The sequence below is a fragment of the Hyaena hyaena genome, unplaced genomic scaffold (assembly GCF_003009895.1).
Source record: "Hyaena hyaena isolate Hyena2069 unplaced genomic scaffold, ASM300989v1 scaffold_14, whole genome shotgun sequence".
NCBI lineage: Eukaryota > Metazoa > Chordata > Mammalia > Carnivora > Hyaenidae > Hyaena > Hyaena hyaena.
Window position 1 is genome coordinate 3,945,340 of NW_024080646.1, and position 23,376 is coordinate 3,968,715.

The 23,376-nt window shown below is 49.2% G+C and overlaps 1 protein-coding gene across 2 annotated transcripts in view; it reads right to left on the bottom strand.

Annotated features, from left to right (window-relative positions):
- CABLES1 (Cdk5 and Abl enzyme substrate 1) overlaps positions 1–23,135 on the bottom strand; it is a 120,060-nt gene extending 96,925 nt beyond the window's left edge. The window contains exon 1 of one of the 2 annotated variants that reach the window (XM_039217776.1): positions 23,117–23,135. Coding sequence is in view for 1 of the 2 variants with exons in the window: in XM_039217771.1 (XP_039073702.1) it covers positions 16,138–16,982 (845 nt within the window). In the remaining variant the exon portion in view is untranslated. Of the gene's footprint in view, positions 1–16,137; positions 17,316–23,116 lie in introns of those variants that run through there. The other variant, XM_039217771.1, reaches the window with a different exon arrangement.
- Between the last annotated feature and the right edge of the window lie 241 nt (positions 23,136–23,376).

A 23,376-nucleotide genomic window follows, 5' to 3' on the forward strand; every position in this document is an offset into this window, starting at 1 on the left:
AGCATCTGCCTAAGGTCACACCCAGGAAATGGCAGATCTGGGATGGGGACCTATTTCCATATGGCTCCAACGCTCAGAATGTCAGTGTTCAGTGTTCATATGCCGTGATTATGAGAAATCACCGATAAAACAAGAAAAAGCGATTGTGGCTGGCATCCCGGCCGGACTGAGAATCACCGAGCAAGTACGAAATCCCCCAACACCGCGTCCCTGTCTAGTTCCTGCAGCCAATCATTGGGCAGATTCGCAGGCACGTCTTTTTCTCGTGGAGATCGTATCTTTACCCTCCACTTTCCAGATCACCCAGACTTCACCACCTGGTAATTAACTGCAACTCCGTGCAAGAGGAATTAGAAACTGTTTGGAAAAACTTATGATCTCAAGGAGATTTTGTTTTCCTTAATAAAAAGAACTTGTATGTCTTTAACTGAAATTAAATAAAAACTGATTTATGAGTTTTTAAAAATTGAGATTCTCAACATCTACCTTAAAAGGTAATTAGAATTTTTAAGCCAAAAAACTTGGAAATAAGCATAAAACTTGAAAGTGTGTCCGTCTAAACAGAAACATCCTTCTCTGCTTCGAGAGTAGAAGGAAAATGCATGCACTGAGTCAAAACATTGTTAATGACCCAAGAGTTGGGTCACCTCAAGCTATCTGGAGAGCAAAAAAGCATAAGCAGGGGGGTGGGGATGCAGAGTGTGAGAAGAGGGTCTATAATTTTTCTTCTAGGTAGTGTTTCATTAACCCCTTGGCATTGGATCATGCCCGCGCCCTTCTCCCTATACCAGGGGTAGCACTGCCATCCCGTCAGCCAATATGCTAGAAATCTGGCAGTGTCCCTGGATGCCTCAGTCTCTCCCACCCTCCACGCCAATCCATCTCCAAGTCCATTCCGCTGCATTCCAAGCCCTGAATCCCTGTGGGACCCGTCCACTTCCCCCCACCCCCATCACCACCAGGCTCATCCAAGGCACCGCCATTTCCTTCCTGGACCACGAAGGACCACGGTGCTGGGCCCTGGTTTCCTCCCTCCTACCTGCAGCTCCCCACATCTAATCCTCTTCCACGCTGTAATAGTACAATCATTTCCAAACAGAAGTCTCATTCTGATTCCACCCGGATGGAAATCCTCTGATGGCTTCCCAACCAATCTTATGATGACCATCAACATCTTCGGTGAGGCCCTGAGTCCACCTGCTCTCTTCACTCTCTGTGCTCTGGTCACGGCCCTTTTCTTCCTCCAGGGCTCTGAGGCTGGTCCTGTGAACTGCCCCAGTCCTCCCAGCCCCACTAACTGCCCACCTGACATCTGCTCACCCTTCAGACCTTAGTTCAGTGGATACCCCCCTGGAAGCCAGCAGCCAGCCTTCCCCACCATACCTGGGTCAGACCCACCATGGCACTTATGCCCACCTCCAACAGGACCGAGGACCTCCCCGCTGCACAACACATCACAACAGCCAGCTTACACCCACTGGGTGATTATCCAGGTCTCTCTCCAACTGGTCGTATGCCCCATGACAATGGGGACCACCAAGTCACCTGCAATTTCTGTCAATTCCAGCCCATCTGGAATCCGTCACCCCGTTGCCATCTCCACCCTAAGCCAGGCCACCGTTTCTCTTGGCAGGATACTCACCTGGAAGGAGGAGACTCACAAATGTCTCCCCACATCCGTGCCTGTCCTCCTTCGATCCGTTTGCCACATAGCCATCAGCGGGCCTTTAAAACATAAGCCAGGGAGCACCGCCCCCCATGTAACTCTGACCACTTCTAACTGCAGTTGAAAGACAGTGGGAACTCCCCATCGTGTTCTATGAGGCTTGGCTGACTGTGGGCCCTGCCCATTTCTAGGGCCTCAGCTCCCTCTGGCCCCCACATTCACCGAGGTCCAACTACCCTGGCCTTCTTTTTCTTCCTTAAATACACCAACCGTGTTTCCATCTCTGGGCCCTAGGACACGCTGACCCCGATGCCTGAAACCCACATCCTATCCTAAGTGGCTAACTGCTTTCTCATCTTAGAAAAACCTTTCCCCGCCACTATGTTTAAGAGATGTTTGTTCATAGACTTCAAGGATTCCCTCCATAGCATTCTTCAGAATTTGCTTTACATAGTGCTTTATGGTTGCTCCCCCTCCCTGCCCATCTCCCACACCAGAGACTAAGATCTCTCTCTGATGGCAGGGGCCCCCGCTCCCTGGTGCCCCACAGTATCCCCAGGCTTGGCACAGGGCAGAATGCTTTCAGCCTGGAATACTTGAACAAACAGCTAAGGTGTTCAGATAGAGGCAAATAGGAAATGCTTTAGGACACAAAGAAAGAGAAGAGATACTATCACCAGAGAGAAGGAAGCAGGGAAAGTTAATGTGAAAGGGACCCCTCAAAGAAGTGTCTAGAAGTTCACCAGATGGATGGAAGAGAGGGTGCAGAAAAGGAGGGATGAGCCTAAGGCAATCAAACCTGAATTATGTGGGCTTTCAGCAGAGCCCCACATCAGGAGAAAGCTTCCACTGATTTGCACTGGGATAAACGTGGTAAAGCAAAATAAAAATGTTTCACGTAACACCACGGTTTACATCTTCCAGGAGGTACAACAGAGCTTGAGCCACAACAAGCTTTGTCTGGAGCGTTGTTCCCACACTTGCACGGACCCCAGATGTACTCCAGTGGCCTTCAGGGACAGACTGCTGGGACCTGCCTCCAGAATTTCTGATTCAGGATGGCTCGGGGTGGCCTGGGAAACTGTATTTCTAATCAGTTCCTAGGTGATGCTAGGGCTTCAGGTCCAGGGACCACATTCAGAGAACGAATGGGTTAGGACCAAGGAACTGAACAAAAACACAACTGCTCACCAGAGTCGAGGTTCTTCCTCCCAAATAAATCCCACAGAGGCCCAGCCACCTACAGACACACCTTCACGCTGCACATTGGGATTCTGGTCCTTTCCCACTGGCCAGGGAGAGAAAGGCTGGTTGATACAGGGAAAGAGAACCAAATCCAGGTCTAACTCTGAGACCCCCCCATGCCTATCTACTAGGGCTGCTGTAACAAATTTACACAAACTAGGGGGCTTCAAAATACAGAAATTTACTGTCTCACAGTTCTGGAGACTAGATGTCCAAAATCTGGTGTTCCCAGGTTTGGTTCCTTCTGGAGGCTCTAGGGAAGCATCTTTCCTTGTTTTTTACCAGTTCTGGTGCTTGCCGGCAATTCTCTGGCTTACAGATGCGTTGCTCAATCTGCCTCCATCTTCCCTGATGCTCTCCCTGTCTCTTGTGCATTATGAGGACACTGGTCACTGGCTTGAGGGCCTACGTTAGTCCAGGAGGGCCTTCTATTAACTAATTACAGCTGCAAAGATTCTATTTCCAAATAAGGTCACCTTCTGAGGCTCCAAGAGGACATGAATGTTGGGGGGACACTATTCAACCCACTCCACACCTCAAAAGCTGCACAGGTGGGTGACCCAAGGGACTTCAGAGATTACAGTAATGCTGCCACCAAGGGCCATGCCCTGAATCCCTGTCACTATAATGACAAGCTAGGGCCACACGTCTGTGATGGTCAGAGGGCCCAGCACTGCTTCGGCATTCAGACCTACATCTTCCTCTGGGACCCCTAAACCAGCTTCATTGCTGAGATTCCCTCCACATAGGGAGAAACTTCTAAGCCTCCATGAACTTCCTAACACTCTTCCTAAAATTCTGCACGTGTAAAAGTAAATGAAAGCTCTAAAAATGAAAATCTGGGACACACATAGGTTTGTCTTTCCGAAGCAACAACTTGGGAGGCCAGAAGGGTTAAAAACAGGGGTGCCTGGGTGGCTCAGTCAGTTAAGTGTCCGCCTCTTGATTTCAACTCAGGTCATGATCTCAAAGTTGGTGGGATTGAGCCCCAAGTCAGGCCCCGGGCTCATAGTGTGAAGCCTGCTTGGGATTCTCTCCCTCCTCTCTCTCCACACCCGGTCTCAAAAGAAATAAACATTAAAGAAAAAAGCACATAAAGCACTCCCGAGATCTTCTTCCATCTGACCTGCCCCTAGATTTCAAAAATCAAGCTCTGCTCCCACGGCCCCTGCTCAGAAGCCCTCCCCCCGACTTCCTCTGAAATAAAGTTCACCTCTGCAACCCAGCGCCCAGAGTGCTGGGCCTGCACATCGCCTGCAGGCCCCGCTCCCGCCATCCAGGAGCCCGGCTGCCTGGGGTCACGCTTCTCTCTCCTGGAAGGCAGGCACTGGCCCCACTGATCTGGGAATAATGAAGCCACCTGATTGTGCATATGGAGGCGTGTGAATGACCTGGCACGCAGAGAGGTGTGGGTTGCTGCCAGCCCAATGCCAAGCCATGCCGGGAGCCATGCACCAAGCTCCAATTCTGTCTAACCAGGGGTTCAAAGAGAGAGGGTGTGGGCCACGTGCAAAGCGACCAATGAACAGGAGGGGAAGGAGGGGAGGTCAGGTCACCAGAGCAGCAAACAACTGATTCCACGGTCATGACCACATGGATCCTAGGGGTGCCCCAAGGCCCCTCACACTCCAGGTGGTATCCTGCTTAGACAAGGAGGCCGTGCGGGCAACACGCAGACCAGAGTGTGAGAGCTATGGCTTCTGCAAGGAGAGTGAGCAAAAAGGTACACCTTCTAGAATGGTCTGTGGAGGTAGCAGCCCCCCACGTGCGCCCCAGGGCAGCGTCTTCCACATGCCTGCGTGTGGGCCAGACCAGCTGCGGCCCTTAACCTCACCGCTTTGCTGTTCCAAGCATACAACGCTGAACATGTGAATTCAGCCCTCCTTGATTCCCTGTCCCTGAAGCCTTTATTTTGGCAACGGAAACTGTCAAGACTCCAGTGTAAATAGAAACAAAATGAGGTGCCTGATGGAGGGGGTATTATTTCCTTCACTGCCCTGATTTTAGTTTACTACTATTTACGAAATTAAAAGAGGCAGCAAATTATCTGTTCAGTGTACCGTAGCATGGGCTCCACCAGAGCAAACACCTCTACTCCGATGATCTGAGCAGATCCAGTTTCGCAACTGCTTCTCAACAGACCACGCAAGGCGCTGGGCAACTATGAGTGGAATTAACAGCCAGTATTTTACTGATCAACCACGAAGGGCCAAAACTCTGCAAGGTACTTTATGGTGCTTTCTCATTTTAGGACTTGCAATACCCCACAAACGCAGGAATTCTTATCCCCATTCTACAGATGAGGACGCTGAGGTTCAGAGGGGTTAAATGAAAGAGCTGCCAGACTCCAAAGCTCATCTTTCCAGTCTTGAATCTGTTCGCCTAATTTGCTGAGAAGGAAGCCGAGCAGCGAGGGGTGAGGAAGCAGGAACGGGCAACGAACTCTTATTTGGAACAAGATGTTGTTACTGGGGAAATTTTCCACAATCAGGCTTCTTTGGCCCGCCCCAGAGGTTATCCCGTGAAAATCAGCATCCACGCCTGCCGAGAGGCGCTGGCTAGCCAAAACTGTGGCACAATATCTCTTTGTACTTTAACACACTGAATACAAAATTCCTGCTCGGCCACATACACAGCTCACGTTCTTCATGGTCTTGACTTGATCTATAAAACAGCTACTGCGCTGCCATTTTGAAATGACTTCGTGAAATTATATGAAAACATTCTGTACACTGTAAAGCCCCAAACAATGTCGAACTTATACGTTTTGTTTTTTTTGTGATGGATAAATCCAGTCCCTCAGTTACCCACACGTTACTTTAGACATCTGTACTCTTATCTTCCTTCTTCACTATTCCTGCTCCAAAAGCAAACTTGATTCAACTCATTAAATGTAATACTTACAGAGAACTGCCTTTCAACACCCAGTCAACCCTTTCCCCCCCAGCACGCCAATGTTCGTCCTTAAGCAAAACTATAGACTTTGCCTGTCCTCCAGCTACTGACAGTCCCCTTCCCTGCTTGCCTTTCTTTCTAGGACAAGGCAGGCATTCTCTTTTCATAAATCATTAGATTAAGAAGTAAAATCCTTTAAAATAAAAATCAATGTGCTACACATATAGAAATCTTTAGCATTCTCTGGGTTTTACTGTTCTTTTCTTGAATGGTTTGTTATGTATCGTGGAATTGAACTTAGGTATAAGAACACCCTGGCCTTTAAATCGAACACGAGACCGGGCTCTTTCTTTCAGGCATACACATTTTATCACAATATTCCAAGTCCTAAACTTCTAGGACTTGCATGTTCCGCTTTACAAGCTTTTGTCTTTGTAACTAAGCATGCAGCAATAAACTCTAAACCACGTTAATGATAACCCTGTTAAATATAAACTAGCATGCAATTATCCAAAATGCTAACACAAACAAAAAAGGGGGGAAAAACACCAGGAAACTCTGATTGATTATATGTTCTTGGAGGCTTTTAAAAACCAAACAAAAATAAAAATATCACACAGTTTGTAAAAGAGAATAACAGCTAATACTTTCGTGATTCCTACACATAATGCTAAACAGTGTGTTTGAGCCCCAAAGTGTCTGTGAAAAGCTTGTTGTGTTGTTTTTTGTTGTTGGTTTTTTTTTTTTAAATTGCACGTAGGCTGAAACTTGAGGGGGGTCAAAACAAATTTTTTTAAGATGAAAAGTAAGTGGTGGTGACCCTTGGGGAAATTCACAAAATTATATCAAGTAACGGATTCTTATGAAAACCTGTTTTTCACTACTCTTTTCTCTGATGGTGACATTCTGTACAGCACCCCCAGGGGAGAATGGAGCCAAAAGGGATGTAGTGTGGCCTTGGTACACGTGCTGCTAAACCAGTTCTCTGGAAGAAGAGGAGGAAAAAAAAAAAAAAAAAGAATCCCTCACTGATTCCTACGATGTAAATACTCCTATCAGGACTGATTTCAGATTATCAACCAGCTCAGATTCCCTAGCTGGCTGTTTCTGTCATGGGCGCAAGAGCCAACTATCACCCCAGCTCTAGCAGAAACCAGCTTAGAAGCCAGAGAAACCAGAGTTCAAATCCCAGCTCTGGATTCCAGTTAAGCCTTAGGCTAGTCTCCTTAACCCCTCCTCGCCTCAGCCTCTGTAGCTCTAACATGGATAGAATCCCCATTCCTCAGGATTGCTGCATAAATGAAACAAAACAATGCAGGCAAAGCACACAGGACGTTGAGAGGCACTCGGTGTTCCATACGTGTTCCCTCTCCTTCCCAGGGGAGAGGCAGACATGGGTGGGGTGAGTGCAACTTCTATCACCTGTCTCACCCCCCACAATGGGGACAGAAACCTTCAAGTGGGGAGGTTCCTTATTATTTTCTTTAATGTTTTATTTATTTCTGAGAGAGAACATGAGCAGGGGAGAGTCAGAGAGAGAGGGAGACATAGAATCTGAAACAGGCTCCAGGCTCTGAGCTGTCAGCACAGAGCCCGACGCGGGGCTCGAACCCACAAACAGTGAGATCATGACCTGAGCTGAAGTCAGATGTTTAACCGACTGAGCCACCCAGGTGCCCCTGGGGAGGTTCCTTATTGCATGATTGAGGAAGGAGGTGGTAGGAAGACTGTGACCAGTGCATGACAATCAAAGACCTAAAAGGTTACAGGGCATTACCAGGATTATCAGGGGGGCTTTGAGTTTGAGGAAAACTTTTTAAGAGGTTTTGCCAAATCTCCCTACTAACAGGCACAGAATGTGAGTTTTGTTTGGTTCTGTAGTTGCTCTATAGAGGCAGGGGCTCCATTTTGCTGAGAACCAGCCCCATGTCATCACCAACAAGCCCCCAAGGGGCCAGCAGCCAAGGAGGGGCCTGGCAGGTATGCAGAAACCCCCAGGGAAGGAAGCAAGTGGATGCTTCTAGGAGTGTGTGCTCAGTGCCAAACAGGAGGACTCTGCAGGGTGACAGATCAGAAAGGAAAGGGGCATCTGATGGGAGTAGAGTGAGGACCCTTCCCATGGAGAAGCCTGTGAGTGCCAGAGCCTGTGGGCCCCATCAAAAGCCAGCACAGCATGGAAACAGAGGGCATCGTGGGGGGATGGCATTTGGGGGGGGGGTTGTCAGAAGGTGGCCACACATAAAATATAAGGAATTCAAAACTGATGGGATCAGATGTGGGTTTCAGAAAGTTCCCTATCAGCCAGGGGGAGAAGGAGTGGGTCCAAACAGAAGCCAGGAGGCTCCAAAGGCAGAGCCAGTGAGGGCAGGCCGAGGGACAGGGGGCCAGCGCACACCTCGGCGGTACAGCCTGCCAGGCTGGAGCTGGGAGTTGCACACTTCTGTGAGGAGCCAGAGAATAAATAGTTTAGGCTTTGTGGACCATGTGGTCTCTGCCACAACTACTCAATTCTGTTCCTGGAGCACAAGGGCAGCCAAAGACAATACAGAAATGAACGGGTGTGGCTGTTTCCCAGAAAATGTTATTTATAAACAGCCCATGGGCCACGGTCGGCCGACCCCTGAGTTAGGGGACAGGGGTACAGAGGAAGAAGATTCAGAGGGCCCAAACAATGGAAACACACCTAGGAAGGAGGCAACAGTATTCCCATTTCATGGATGAGAGACTCATGACAGGGGCCAGGGCCACAAAGAATTCCGAGAGTGGCCAGGCTCACGCTCCTGTCCCGCTCCTATTCTGTGAACTACGGAAGGCACTTCATGAAAGCACCAGATGCATAAAAACAGCAAGAGACATGAGAAGGCTCTAGACGTGACTGAGGAGAGATCGGGAAGCACGGCAGGCACCGGGCAGGGCCGGGTGACTGGAGTCCCAGGAATCCTTGTCCACCCTGGACTGTCCTCTGGGCCCTCACCCACAGAGGTCCTCCCTGAATGACAGAAAGGCAGAAACCTAAATAAGGAAACCACAGGGTTAGCAAATGCCCTTGGGTCATTGAGGTCACCTTCTGCCCAGTTCAGCTGAAGCCACGGAACAAGCATTTACGAGCCTCACTCAAACTGCAGCCCAGCAGAGCTGAGCGAGCGGGTGAGGGCACGACTCCGGAGCCAGACCGCCTGTGACTGCACCAGGCCCCCCCGTGTACGGGCTCCGGGGCTGCAGGCAAGTAACTCAACCTTTGCTTCAGAACAGGGATGACGCAGGGGCACCTGGTGGCTCAGTCGGTTAAGCTTCCAACTCTTGACTTCGGCTCAGGTCATGATCTCATGGTTTTTTTTGGGAGTTTGAGCCCGGTATGGGCTCTGTACTGACAGCGTGGAGCCTTCTGGAGATTCTCCCTCTTTATCTGCCCCTCCCACACTCACTTGGTCTCTCTCAAAAGAAATAAACTCAAAAAAAAAAAAAAAAAGAATGAGCACGATCTAGTAGTACCATCATCTCAGGGCAGTTATATAAACTTGCTTAATCCTCATGTAGCGCCTGGAACGTGCCAGATAAACAAACATACTGTGTCAAGGCACTGAGCCAGGTCCCATAGGGGAGGGCATTTAGTGTTCTTGCCTTGGTAGGGGCTCAAACAACAAATGCACCTGTAACCAAGCACTCGTCACTGGAAAAATAGGCCCGTTTATAGGAGTCAGGTCTCCCAACAGACAGGGACCAGCTTTTTTGTCCGTATCTCTCATGACTAGCACACCAGCACCTCATAATCGATGGTCACCATGTTCAAGGATTGTTGAATGAATGACACAAGGCAGTGTTCCCTCTACTACGCACCTGACAGAGAACAAAGCACCTGAGGTCACTCTTTGCCCACTCTGTGACCTTGGATGCCTGCCCCTCCATGGTGTCAGGGCTCGGAACAGAGGTCTACAAAGTGCTTTGTAAACCCACAGGCCCCTGAGCAAGGGAGGCGGTTACTCCACTTGTCTTCCTCGATGGGGTGGTGTGGACTGGGGACTGACCAACTCATGAGGCAGTGTCTTCCAACTGGGATGGCTTCCTAAAATGGCCATTCCAGTTATGACACCTTCACTGCCAGAGGGAGCACAGCTGAAGGTGTTTGTAAAGGTCTCCCTTATACCAGGGGAAGCCCATTCATTCCTTCCTTCATCACCACACATCCTGCCAACTGGAGCCACGCGGAACAAACTCAGGGCCACTTCTACATCCGATGCTGAGGTTAGGTTGTCTACACATCCCAAGCTAAACACGCCTAGCCTCAGCAGCAGGCCCAGGACTGCGCCACCCAGACCAGGAAGAACGGCAGCTCACCCATCCCAGTGCTTTAAACCCATAAGGAAACTGAGGCCGAAGGCATAAAGTGACTTGTCCAGGGTTACCGGGCATGGCAGGGGCGGACCCAGCGTCCAGGGCTGCCAAGTGCCGATTGGTGATGTGTCACCAATTGTGTCACCTCACCTGGCCTCACCTATCTTTCCCTACCAGTGTGCTTTAAAGGCCACCTGGCCTAGGTCCCTTCCCCACCTAACAGCTCTCCTCCCCATGGCAAAAAGTCCACGTAGGTGGGGCTCCCCAGGACAGCTGTGAGGACATGGTACAGAGCCATGCTGAGTCTTCCCCACCCCCTCTCCAAAGGGCAAAAGGTCACACTTGAACTAGCTGCCCTTTCTGGGCACACGCCAGCGGTGAGCAGGCTTCCGATGTATTTCCCCTTTTGCGTTCACCCACAACATTACAGGCTTTGTGAGTGTGAAGGGGAGGGCAGCGGGTGAACCTTGGGCCACTGACCTCAGTCCCCAGCAGGTCAGGGCTTCCACCGAGTCTCTGACCAGAGCCCAGCCGGCCTGGGACTGCAGGTTCGGCCTCCATAATTCACGGTGCCGGAAAGTGGCTTAACCACCTGGGTTTGCCTACTGCTGGGGAAGATCAAAGTCCTTCAAGATTTCTAAAATCCAGAGAGGTCCGGTGGCTTACAACTGGAAAATGGAGTAGGGACTTGCCTGAAGTCACAAAGCAAGGAGGTGACAAAGTTGGGGGAAAACGCCCATCTCCCTTCTCTTACTCTGGTGGTCGATCGCCTAGTTAGTCCACATCTTTTTCTTTTCAGTGAAGACAGGGGCCACAGATACAGAACCCCGACATTCACCCCAATAGGGGCAATGCAGAGGGAGGGGTACTGAGAAGCCCCAAAGCAGCCTGAGCTCTGCCCCAATGGGCTGGTGACCTTGAGCACTGTTACTTAACATCTCCGAGACCTGGCTTCCCTCAATCTTTTTTTTTTTTTTTAATGTTTTATTTATTTCTAGGAGAGAGAGAGAGAGACAGCGTGAGCAGGGGAGGGCCAGAGAGAGAGGGAGTCACAGACTGAAACAGGCTCCAGGCTCCTAGCTGGCAGTCAGCACAGAGCCCGACGCGGGACTCAAACCCACGAACCACAACCACGAGATCATGACCTAAGCGACAGTCGGACGCTTAAACGACTAAGCCACCCAGGCGCCCCTGGCTTCCCTCAATCTTACAATTCGTACCCAGCCAGGCCCTCCCTCTTAAAAAGCTACTCATTTGCATCCCACACAGCTACTCCAATGCAGGATTGAGGCTCTCCCAGACCTGCAAGATCAAAATCTTTGCTTTTTCCAGGGTCCTAGGGAATTCTAAAGATATTTACATTTAAGAAGCCCAGATATAAAGCATTTGGGGCATGCCCACGCAGTCAGCCTCAGCCCTCAATTATATAAGCCCAATTCACACTTGAAAAAGCCCAAGACACCGGCCAAGGCTCTCTAGAGGAAAGAGAACCAGAAAGGCTGATTAATTTGCCCAAGGTCATGCAGTGGCATTAGAATTTGAACCCAAGACGTGGGAATTCTTTTGCACCATGTGCCCTCTTTCCATGTAAGAACTAACTCTCCATCCATAAGGCACAATGCTAACGCAGATGCTCTAAGAAACAAAACCCTCATGCTTTTTAAAATTAATTCCCTGGTCACCTTGCAGGGTCCTCAGTGAGGTCTGATGACACACATTGGTTCACCTGGGCTCGACTCTACTTCTGGGCAGCTGCCTGCCATTCAGAAGCTCAAGAAGTGGAGTAACCCAGGACTGCCGCCAGCTGTTGCTGGAGATGAAGTTTTTAAAGTGGAAGTAAGCCCCAGCAATAGCACTGCTAGGAATTTACCCAAGGGATACAGAAATGCTGAGGCATAGGAGCACATGTACCCCAATGTTCATAGCAGCACTCTCCACAATAGCTAAAACATGGAAAGAGCCTCAGTGTCCATCAACGGACGAAGGGATCAAGATATGATTTATCTACACCATGGAATACTACATGGCAATGAGAAACAATGAAATCTGGCCATGTGTAGCAACGTGGATGGACCCTGAGGGTGTTATGCTGAGCAAAATAAGTCAGGCAGAGAAGGATAAATATCATATGTTTGCACGTATAGGAGGATTAGGAGGAACTTAACTGAGGAACAAGGGGGAGAAGAAGGGGAGAAATGGTGGGGGAAAGGGAGAGAGGCAAACCATGAGAGACTCTTGAATGCTGACAAAAACTGAGGACTGATGGACGTGGGGGGGGGGAGAGGGGATGTGCATGGAGGAGGGCACTTGTGGGGATGAGCACCGAGTGTTATGTGGAAACTAATTTGACAATAAACTATTTGTAAAAAAATAAATAAATAAAATAAAGTGGAAGTAAGCCTTAAAACACACCTTATAAATTTACACTCCTTTTCACCTACTAACACCTTCCCCGTGAGGCTGGCACTGCCTAAGGAGAGTGCACGACGGGGTGTCAAGCTAGAAGGCATCTGTTTAGCTCCTCATCTCTGACACCTAGCCAGAGAGCAAACCCCAGTCAGTATGGTGGCTTCCCAGGGCAGGAGCCCCGCCTACCTGGCTGGGAAGATGCCCAGGCCTACAGGACTGGGTTTCCCAGGTGCTCCAATGGGGATGTGAGCAGAAGCTGGGGGCCCAAACAAAGGTTAAATGGCTGGGGAAGGGGAGGGGGGGAGGGGGGAACTAAAGAATACAGAATCACACCAGTATGACTGGTCTGCTGTATCCCAGACAAACGTTTACACTCAATAGCTCCAAAATTCTTGGGCATACCACATGCAAGGCATAATGATACAGTTGAGTGGCAGAGGAAAAGATGCCAGGCTTGGATGTCAAAAATCTGGGTTCGTATCTGGGCCAAACTGGGTCTTGTGAAACAATCCACACATGGGGTGGCTGTGAAGCTTCAACCTGGAGCACAGAAATGGGGCCTGGGCAGAGGAATTTTCACGAGTCGTAGTTCAAAGTTTGGAAGTCCAAGCAATTATGGTGATTAGTTTTGTAAGTGTCCAGATGGAAAGAACAAAAAAGAAAGTGTTTCACGATTTCAGACTGAGAATTCTGATTTTTATAAATTCCTAACAAACCCAATACATCTCAAGTTCATTTTAAACGGCATATTTCAGATTAACTATGGCGATGCTTTCCAGACTTTCATATGTATATGAATCATCTGGGGATCTTGTAATCTGGAGTGGGAACTGAGAGTTTTCATTTCTTTTTGAATGATTCATTTATTTTTGAGAGTGCTCAGAATCGGGGAAGGGGTGGGGTAGGGTGGGGCAAGGTACCGAAGATCAGAAGCGGGCTCTGCAATGACAGCAGCAAGCCCAATGCAGGGTTCAAACTCAGGAATCAGGAGATCATGACCTGAGCTCGGAGATCATGAAGCTCAACCGACTGGGCCACCCAGGCGCCCCTAGAGTTTTTATTTCTAGGAGCTCTGGTAAAGCTGCAGGTCCCAGAGTCCAAACTTTTGAGTAGCAAGGTTCTATGGAATTCCTTAAATAGTAAGAGACACATCCAAGGCAAGTATAATTTGATTTGAAAAGGATATCCAGGAAATGTCCCAAGAGAACATCCAGGAAGTAGTATACAGAACTACCCTGGCTAGCAAGGTTTCTTAAAGGGAGGCACACCAGAGAAAGCCAATAGCATTCTTGTAAATTGGCCTCAGGCCCTATTCAAACAAGTTTGCACTCTATATCACATTCTCTAGGCAGGTGAAAGTACTCTTTAGTGATCATAAAAAAAGCATGCTTCTGACAAAATTCTCAAAAGCAGGGTGGTGTAAGAAACAAAGCGTCCTAGAATATTTCAAGTTCATGACCACTGCACCAGCTATAGCCAAGCTAGGCTCTTTAAGATCATTCTTAAATCCCTGTTTTACCCATTTACCTCCTCTCCGTATATTACATTTTATGCTGTTACTGTTGACAGCTGTATTTTTAAAAAAAAAGGCCTCTATCAGGTTGCCAGATATGGATAATTCCTAAGTAGTAAGATGAATGGGACTATCAGGAAGCATCTTATACTGACTGACTCATCTTAATGCGTGCGCCGGGGAGTAAGGGGATCAATAAAACATCCAAGGGGCTCATATTTATGGGACTGGAAATTAAATTCTGGCTCTTCTTTGGATCAGAAACACTAACACAGGGGTGCCTGGCTGGCTCAGTTGGTGGAGCCTCGCATCAACTCCTGATCTCGGGGTTCTATGTCTGAGCCCCATGTTGAGTGTACAGATTACTTAAAAATAAAATCTTAAACAAAAAGAAATACTAACATAGAAGATCCTCCATATCCCCTGAAATGAGATTCGTGGAGACAAAGTGTGAGGTAATCTGATCTCCAGCCGCTTTTAGCACCGGAACACATCTGTCCACCATGAGACACAGGCCAGCCTTGCACGCTGGCTTAGAATAACATGTATGTTTATTACAATTCCTGTCATGACCCTCAGGCCCGGCTGGGCTTATGCTTAAACTATAGAGTCATTATGAGCCAGAGTGTGATGTCAAGCGGTAACACCAAACTGCCCAGAAACTGCTGAGTATGCACCAATCGCCCAGCAAGGAAGGGATTCCCCTCCTGTGCACTGGCCCGCTACTGGGGAGATGCATGCTCTGACAAGAAATGTCAGGGCCAGACTGTCACCTGTGCCCAGCATCGCTAATTCATCCGTGCAATCACAAGGCTGCTTCTCTGTTCCACGCCCCTGGCGCAGTCCCTGTTCACTCACAACGTGAGGCTACATACCAGGCACGGTCATGATTTCACCCATTTGGGAAGACGGAGTCTCAAAGCAAATTTCTGGATGAGACTGCCTGGTTTTTCTCCACTTGCCCGTTGGGGGAGGAAATTAAGTTTTCCAACAGGCCACCTTCTTACTTAGGCCAGCAAAAGCCCGAGTTTTCCAAAGAGCAGTACAGGAGAGAGGCTAACAGAAAATGTTTTCCCTTCTCATCTTGAGGCCTGCAAAATGTTTCCATTTAGGAAGGGGAAAATTGAGGCCCCAGGAGGTTAAAATAACTGACCCAATGTAGAGCCCAAGCTGTAACTAACTTCATAGGAGGCCTTATTAAACTAACAAGGGAGGATACTCCCTCCCAGGAAGGAAGCAGGCCTGCATGTCTCCACTGCTCCCCACTTAGATTCTTTTCCAAACTCCGGACTTAGTGCTGACACAGACCTAACTCCCACCTGTCCTTTGAACATATGGTGATAAACCCCAGCTATTTCCTTCACAAAAAGCAAATGTCCAACATTTAATGTTTTTGCTAAGATGCCTAAAACCTGCAGATGACAGAGCTGGCAAATATAAACAAGCTTTTAACTAACTCTAGCAAATTCATTTTGCAACGGAAAAAAATCATCAAGCCCTATTTCCTCCCTGTCCCCAACCTCCAAGGCCCATTGCAAGGAAATGTAAGGATTTTCCATTTCTTAGGAAAGCAAAAGGAAAACGCCAATGTTTCCCGGGACACCGGACTACTATGAGCATAGGCTGAACTTTTCTCAGAGGGATTCACCGCGTGTCTGCAAGAAGTTCAGGCTCACACGCGCCACTCAGCCACCGGCCGAACCTTTGCGCCCAGCCAAGTCTTGACTGGCGGGGGGAGAGTGCGCCTCTGGGTCAGGCCTCGGTTTCTGGAAGTTCATGATCTCCTCCTTGCAATGGGAGGTTTGGGTGCGGCTTTTTAATGGGCTCCCGCAATTCCCAACTCCGGACTCACAGCTTGAGCGTGACGCTTCTGCTCTGCGAGTGCCGGGCTCATGCACACACCTGTGAACACACACTCCCTGCGAGCTCTCCCTCTTTACGTGCCCTCGTGGTTTGGAATTTGGGCCAGAAACTTGGGGTGCGCGTGAAGGCGGAAGCGATTTGTGTCCCTCGGCCAAGAGCCGGCTGGCTCTCAGGGACGCGGGGGCTAGGCGCGCGTCGTGTCCTGGATACTCACCGGGACCTCTGCAGCTGCTCCAAGGCGCTGGTGCTGGCCCCCTGGCCCGGCTGCTCCAGGGAGCAGTAGTTCTGTGAGGACTGCCTGGAGAAGGCGATGGGCAGGATTCCCTGAGTGAACGAGTTGAGGCGACCGCGACTGCCGCTCCCACTCCCGGGGGTCCCGGAGACCAAGAAGGCGGCCGCCGGCACCTGCACGCTGGAAAAGGCATCGTCCTCCTCCAACTCCTCCTGCCCGCCGTCCCCCGGCCCGTCGGGCAGCTGCGGCGGGGCGCAGGAGGCGAGGGGCGCCGGCCGGGACAGCTGTAGCTGCTCCCCCGACGCCCGGCCCGCGCCCACGGAGCTCACGAAGCCCCGGGCCGTCCCGGGGCCGGACCCCGGAGCGTGGCCGCCGGGGGCCAGGGGCGGCAGCGGCGAAAGCTGCGGGAGGCAGGGGCCCCATCCAGCTGCTACCGCCGCCGTACCCGCCGCAGCTAGCGCGTTGCAGCCGCCTCGCTCGGCGGCGGCGAGCAGGCTGAGCCGAGTCCTCGCGCCGCAGGCGCTGCCGGCGCCGGGCTTGGCCGCGCCGCTCTCCTCGCCGCCGGCCCACTCCTCGTCTTGCAGCGGCGGCCGTCCGTCTAGCGAGATGTTGGTGAGGAAGGAAAGAGCAGCCTGGCGGCGCCGTGGGTCCATGCGCGGCTTCCTGGGGGGCTCGGGCGGCGGCGGCTGGGCTGGCGCGGCGGCCGCGGGCTGGGGCGGCTGCGGCGGCTGCTGCAATCTGCCGGTGCCCGCGGCGTCGGTGCGGGTGCTGCTGCTGCAGGCGGCCGTGACGGCGGTGGCGGCCGTGGTGGCGGCAGTCGCCGCCATTGTGTCCGTCTGCGGCGATATTTCCGCGATGCCCGGAGAAGCGATCGGCGCCCGAGTGCTAAGCGGCGAGCGCGAGCGCCGGTGACCCGGGCTGGGCAGGGCGCGGGGCGCGGGCGGCGTGCGCGGCGGCCCGGCCCCCCCGCGGGCGGGCCATGATCGCCCCTTAGTGCTGCGGCCGGGGACGCCGCCGCCCGGGCCCACGCGCGCGGCTGGTTAGCTCGCTCGGTCGGTCGCCGGGTGGCTAGCTCGCTGGCCGGCCGGCCGGCCGCCGATCGCCAGGTCCCAAGCCCTCCCCGCCCCTGCGGTCTTCGGCTTCCTAGACCCGGCGCCTGTATTTATAGGTGCGCGCGCCCTGCGCTCGCGCTCCGAAGCGCTCTTTGCAATAACACAGTATCACGTGTGGGGAATGAAACCTGGGAGGAAAACAAAGCCGCAGGCGGCGGCCGCGGAGGCAGGCGGCGGGAGGCGAGGGGCCCGACAAGGAGGAAGAGGAGGAGGAAGGGAAAGCCGAGGGGGTGGCGGGGCGGGGGTTCTCTGCGGCAGGTCCAGGTAGTCGGAGCTTCCCGCGGGGAGTTGGTGGCTCCCGGGGCGCGCGGGAGCCAGCCAAGGGAGGCGAGCACGTTTTGCCGCCGCGCCTGCACTGGGGATCGGGAATCCGGGGGTGCAAGCAGAACCCAGGAATCCCGGCTTGAGGATGTGGGCCCGGGAGAGTTGTGGGTTTGCAGGGCAGTTACTTGGAGGGAAGCCGAAATTTGGCCCACGAGCTTGTTAGCTGGACCCCGTGCTGGATTGGGCCCTGAGAAGTAGGTCTTTTTAAATAATTATACGGGTAGGTTCACGACCCTTCACGACCCCTTACGTGGACAGTCCCACCTTAAAGCTGTCACTTAACCACTGAGGTTGTGTCTCATTCATTCGCAAGCCACTGAGATAATTGCACACCCCTTGGTGCATAGGAGCCCAGACGCATGTGAACATCTGTATGAGCTGACTAATGTATACATTCCCACTTGATGGTGCTGTCACTTTTCATCTCTTTCTTAGCAAAAGCCAACATCAATTTTTACTCTGTGAAGACCGAGATAAGCTAAAATGGCTTCACGCCCCCTTTCCCTAGTCACCCTGCAAATGTTGTGGAAAATGATCTCTTTTTATCCCATGTAAACTGGAACAATACGCACACTTTCATTTATTTCATAAACATCCCTTTGGCACCTACCATGTCTTCTTTTAAGATGGGTTCCTGCCCAAGGATTCAATGACTGTTCCAGACAGCAAGTCCTGACCTGGGAGGAGTCACAGAATGCTGCACCTTGGACCCGGCCCTAACAAATGCCAGTGCTGGCTGGGGGGCGGGGCAGAAGCCACCAGGAACCGTCTGAAAATGTGTACCGGTTTCCTATGCAGTAAGAAACAATTGTCACACTTTATTAAGCTCTGCGATGTCTAAGACACCTCTCTACACTTTTCTGAGGAAGAGGCAATGCGTTTAAGATCAAGGGGATTAATTTAATTAAAGGTTTAAATTTAGCCCTGGTACTAATGGGTAACTGTACATTGAAATTCCACTCCACTTCAAGTTCAGGAAAGTAAATTGAGTAATGTAGAGCAAATACACCCTGTATAGAGATGGGCAGCCAACTTGGAGTATATGAGATATGGGTGAGTTTCAGGTTACATTTGTTTAGGACAAACAGGCATGTGGCCCTTTGCATGAAAAAAATTGCTCATATTTTATTTTATGCCGTTTTTAGGCCTTTGAAACAGTGGAGAGTGGGATCCATCCTTACAGCAGCTAAGTCAAAGCTTGGTGACCAGCTCTGTGAAATTTCATTAATTATTTTGTTTAACTACCTTGAAACTTCCAAGAGGCTTTATTACCATTAACTTAATTTGCATGACCACTGGCCTGGTTGTGCCAGGAAGCAGCAGTAAATTAAAGACACCCCATGAACTATTTCTTATCACAAAAGTGATAAATGTTAATTGCACAACATTTAGAGAATAAAGTAAGTAAAGAAATTTGGATTTTTTTAAAGTTTATTTATTTTGAGAGGGAGACAGCACATGTGCGGGAGGGCAGAGTGAGTGAGAGAGGGAGGGAGGGAAAGAAAATCTCAAGCAGGCTCCAAGCTCTCAGCACAGAGCCCCACTCTGGGCATGAGCTGAAATCAAGAGGCAAGGCTTAACCAACTGAGCCACCCAGGTGCCCCAGTGAAGAGAAGTTTTAATTAAAAAGAACCACTAATGATTTCATCTGCTACAGGGTTAACTTAAACTTTTTATTTCTGTCCTATATTTTTAAACAAGTGAAAGCACACAATTCATATCTTAGGATTTTTGCTTGCTGTGTTGCAGTCATCTTTTCATTTAGAATATTCTTCTACAGAATGATTTTAATGACTAATAGTGTTCAATTTAATGAAGAGATTATAGTTTTTAGACCTATACCCTAGGGGCACCTGGCTCAGTCAGAAGAGCATCTGACTGTTGATCCTTGGGTTGTGAGTTCAAGCCCCATGTTGAATGTAGAGATTACTTAAATAAATAAGATGTTCAAAAAATGATAAAAATAAACCTGTACCCTACATTGAACATTTAGGTTGTTTCCAGTTTTGCTTTTATAAAGAGTGTGGTGATGCCTTCCTTTGTTTTTCTAAGTCTTGCTACCATCCAATATTTTCTTAGGCTAAGTAAATACAGAAGCAAATGGTGTATCATGCTTTTAAGGCGTCCAGTCCAGAAAGGCTGCCCCAGTCTGCTTCCTCACACTCTTGCCAGCAACATCAATTTTTTCATTAATATTCATTTCTTTGTCCATTTGACATAACTCTTTGCCTATTTTAAGTGTCAAACATCCAAACTAATTTCAAATACTTATTAAGGCATCAAACAAGAATCAATATTTTATTTAACCAACACACTGTTCCGGTGCTCAATCCTCTTATAGGGATCATGAGAGAGAAGGTTTACTGCTCACCTACTGTGTGCCAGCCACAGAATACTTCTAATCCTTTGCCCTCTGCAAGGAAGGGGTGGTGGTGTGTGGTTATCAATATTTACAGATGCGGCTCAGTAAAATTAAGTAATTTGCCCAATGACACCCAGCTCTTACACTGGGCCAGTGTACAAACTGGTCTGATTCTAAGACCCATACATGGTCCTGCGCCCTCTGCTGGTGAGGACGTATGATGGGGGAGTGCATCTCCAGATTTAATCTATTTGTACTTAAAAGTCAACTGTAATGAAAATAGTACAAAATTTGGAGGAAGAGGATATCTGAGTTTCAGGAGCAAGTCTCTTAACCTCTCCAACCCAATATTCTCAGCAGGCTATTCTGAGATACAAATGAGACTACTCATGAAGCATTTTAATAAATCTTAAAGTACCTTTAACAACGTCTGTTGTTGGGGTTCCTGAGTAGCTCAGTTGGTTGAGCCCCAGTTTCAGCTGAGGTCATGATCTCGAGGCCTGGTTTGTGAGATGGAGCCTGGTCAGGCTCTGGGCTGACAGCGTGGAGCCTGCTTGGGATTCTCTTTCTCCCTCTCTCTCTCTGCCCCTCCCCTGCTTGTGCTTGCTCTCTCTCTCTCTCAAAATAAATAAATAAACTCAAAAAAATAAAATTAAAATTTTTTAAATTGTCAGTTGTTATTTATACCAACGCAATCAACCTACTCCCTGAATTATTCCAAACTCACTTATTTTTCACCTATTTAATCACTAATTAAATATTATTGAGCAACTTCTATGTACATAGCACCACCTTGCACCAAAAACAAAAAAAGAAGCGTGGCCCTTTGCCCTTGTGCCTTCTATAGCAAAACTGGGGGAGGCAAAAGCTCAGGACACATTTAAATAAAAATGCAAGGCAGACTCCTATTAAGTGATCCATCAAAGGAGCAGTCACACCGGTACTGTGAATGTTATCAAAATATGAAAAGGACCTTTTTATTTGAGATGAGGACTGTGGGGGTGGCCTCAGGCAAGATCCCGGATTTCCACCAACCTGGATGCTAAGGAGGCAAGGAGGGGACACTTTAGGAAGAGGAAGTTCTGCATACTAATTCCTAGAAGACTGTGGGCACAGAGGACTAGAACTTGAAATGTAATTCTTGGTTACAATGTAATTTTTTTGGTTTTGGGGTCCCCCCCACACACTTACTTTAATATTGCTTCTTTCCAGTGCCCATTCTAAAAACTTTTTTTGTATGCAACCAACAGTTTTGATTGACATGCACAGGAGTCAATTTTAAAAAGAAAGAAAAAGAACCTACAAGTAATCACTAACCCTTAAAAAAATAATTTTTGCAGGGGGCACCTGGGTGGCTCAGGTGGTAAGCAACCAACTTGGGCTCAGGCCATGATGTCACAGTTCTTAGCTCAGAGCCTGGAGTCTGCTTCAGAGTCTGTGTCTCCCTCTCTCTCTGCCCCTCCCCTGCTCATGCACTGTCTGTCTCTCAAAAATAAACATTAAACATTTTTTCAACAATTTTGCAGAGCAAGAAGTCTGAAAATTAGCTTAGAGATGACAGTGTATCTATCACTCTTAACAAAAACCATCTGACACTGTGGAAATAACAAGGGGCTGTGATGCCAGTTTAGGCTGTTACAAATTTGTAATCTCTGGGGCCTCCAGCTTAGGAAAATTAGAAACTTTTTGCATTGGTTGCTTCATCTCTAAGGGTAGGTTTAGTAATATTTTACCTTGCAGAGTTATGAGGATTGGTGATAATATAAATTATATAACTAGCAGAGTATCTTAAGTAGGTAGCTATTAGTAGAAAAATGCAAAATATAGAAGGCGCACACAACAAAGGCCGGGTTTTTTTGGTTCTAGGTTTTTGCAGTTTTCACTAATCCTGCCAGACAGCCAAAACCACAAGAAACGTCAGATGCAGGCTCCAGTTCAGATCAGATTATTTTACTGCATGTTCCATACAAGTGCCGCCGCTACCCACTGCTAGAACTCACACCTAAACTAGTAGATCTAAAATACAGGCACGGTGCCAGTGAGAGACCTGCTGCTTTCCTCCATCAAATCAAAGTTAGATGGCCAAGACTAGAAACGGAGAATGCCTGAAGAGGTGGTCCTCAGCACCCCAGCTCTTCTCCCTGAAATCTCCCTTCCCCATGGGGACTTCTGATCATTTCTGTCAGCCAAGGAGAAAGGCAGGTAGATGAGAGGTGTCCCTGTTTTCCCCTTTGACAATTCAGCATAGATACTTTATTTTTCTTCCCTAATTTCTCCAAGACATCTGAGACCAGATGCAACACTTAAAAAGACTTGACTAGGGTCACCTGGGGGGCTCAGCCCGTAGGACGTCTGACTCTTGATCTCAGCTCAGGTCTTGATCTCAGAGTGTTCAAGCCCCATGTTGGGCTTTGCGCTGGGCATGAAGCATATTTAAAAAGAAAGAGAGACTTGACCAGAAGCTCAGGGATATTTAATGAAGAATTGAAGTCAGTGAGTAACAAAGAGGCATATATAGCAGCTTATAAATTGTGACTTACTCATAGTCCTCATCCCAGTATTTCCTAAATGCTAGGTTCTGGGTTGGGTTCTGTGAGTACCAAGGAGAACAGGCTGTGATCCTGTCCTGGAGCCCTCAGTCTGATGGCAGAGAAAGCCACATCCATATTGTCACCAAAAATACATCGAAGTGTTTAAAGGAAAGAGCTGTATGCACAGGATTCGACTAAACCCCAGCATACCTCCCAGAACGGAGGCTATTTCAGCCTTTGCCCTTCCCACCACCCACCTAAGGCCGCCTCCTCTCCCTACACGGGAGATGCCCACTGTGTTCCTGCTACTTTTTCCAAGTCTCCTTGTCCCACCTGAGGTCCCGCCCTTCCCTCAGGGCTTGGTACCAGCAGCCCCTGACACTGTCCACACCTAGGCCCACATAAGATCATTTTGCTTCCAGGCCCCTCTCACTATGTGGAGGAAAGAGGGAGAATATTTTACTGCAGTCCCTGCCTAGGGTGGTGTAGGGCCTCCAGGCTCTTATAACTTGTATGAGAAGTTGAGAAAAATAGGTGATGGGGCACATCCATGGACTGTAAGAACAGTCACGTAAGCCTGTGTTACTAATTTATGAAGGACAATAGTTCAAGCCAAGAATGGATTTAGATACCTCGTTAATCTGGGGAGGTGTGTTTCAGTAACTCTTCCTCATCTCCACTAGGTGTTTAGATTTCCAAAGACAATGGTGCAAATGCATTTTCTCTTCCAATTCCTCTGATCCATCAGAAATCTCCACTGGATACAGCCCAGCAAACTGTAAGGGAGAAGGGATAGCCGTGTAGGGTGAAGTGGCCTGTCACACTAGCCCACCATGAGAAGGGCATAGGCTTGAGTTTGCAAATTCCAACTCTCTCACTTTGGCAGGGGATG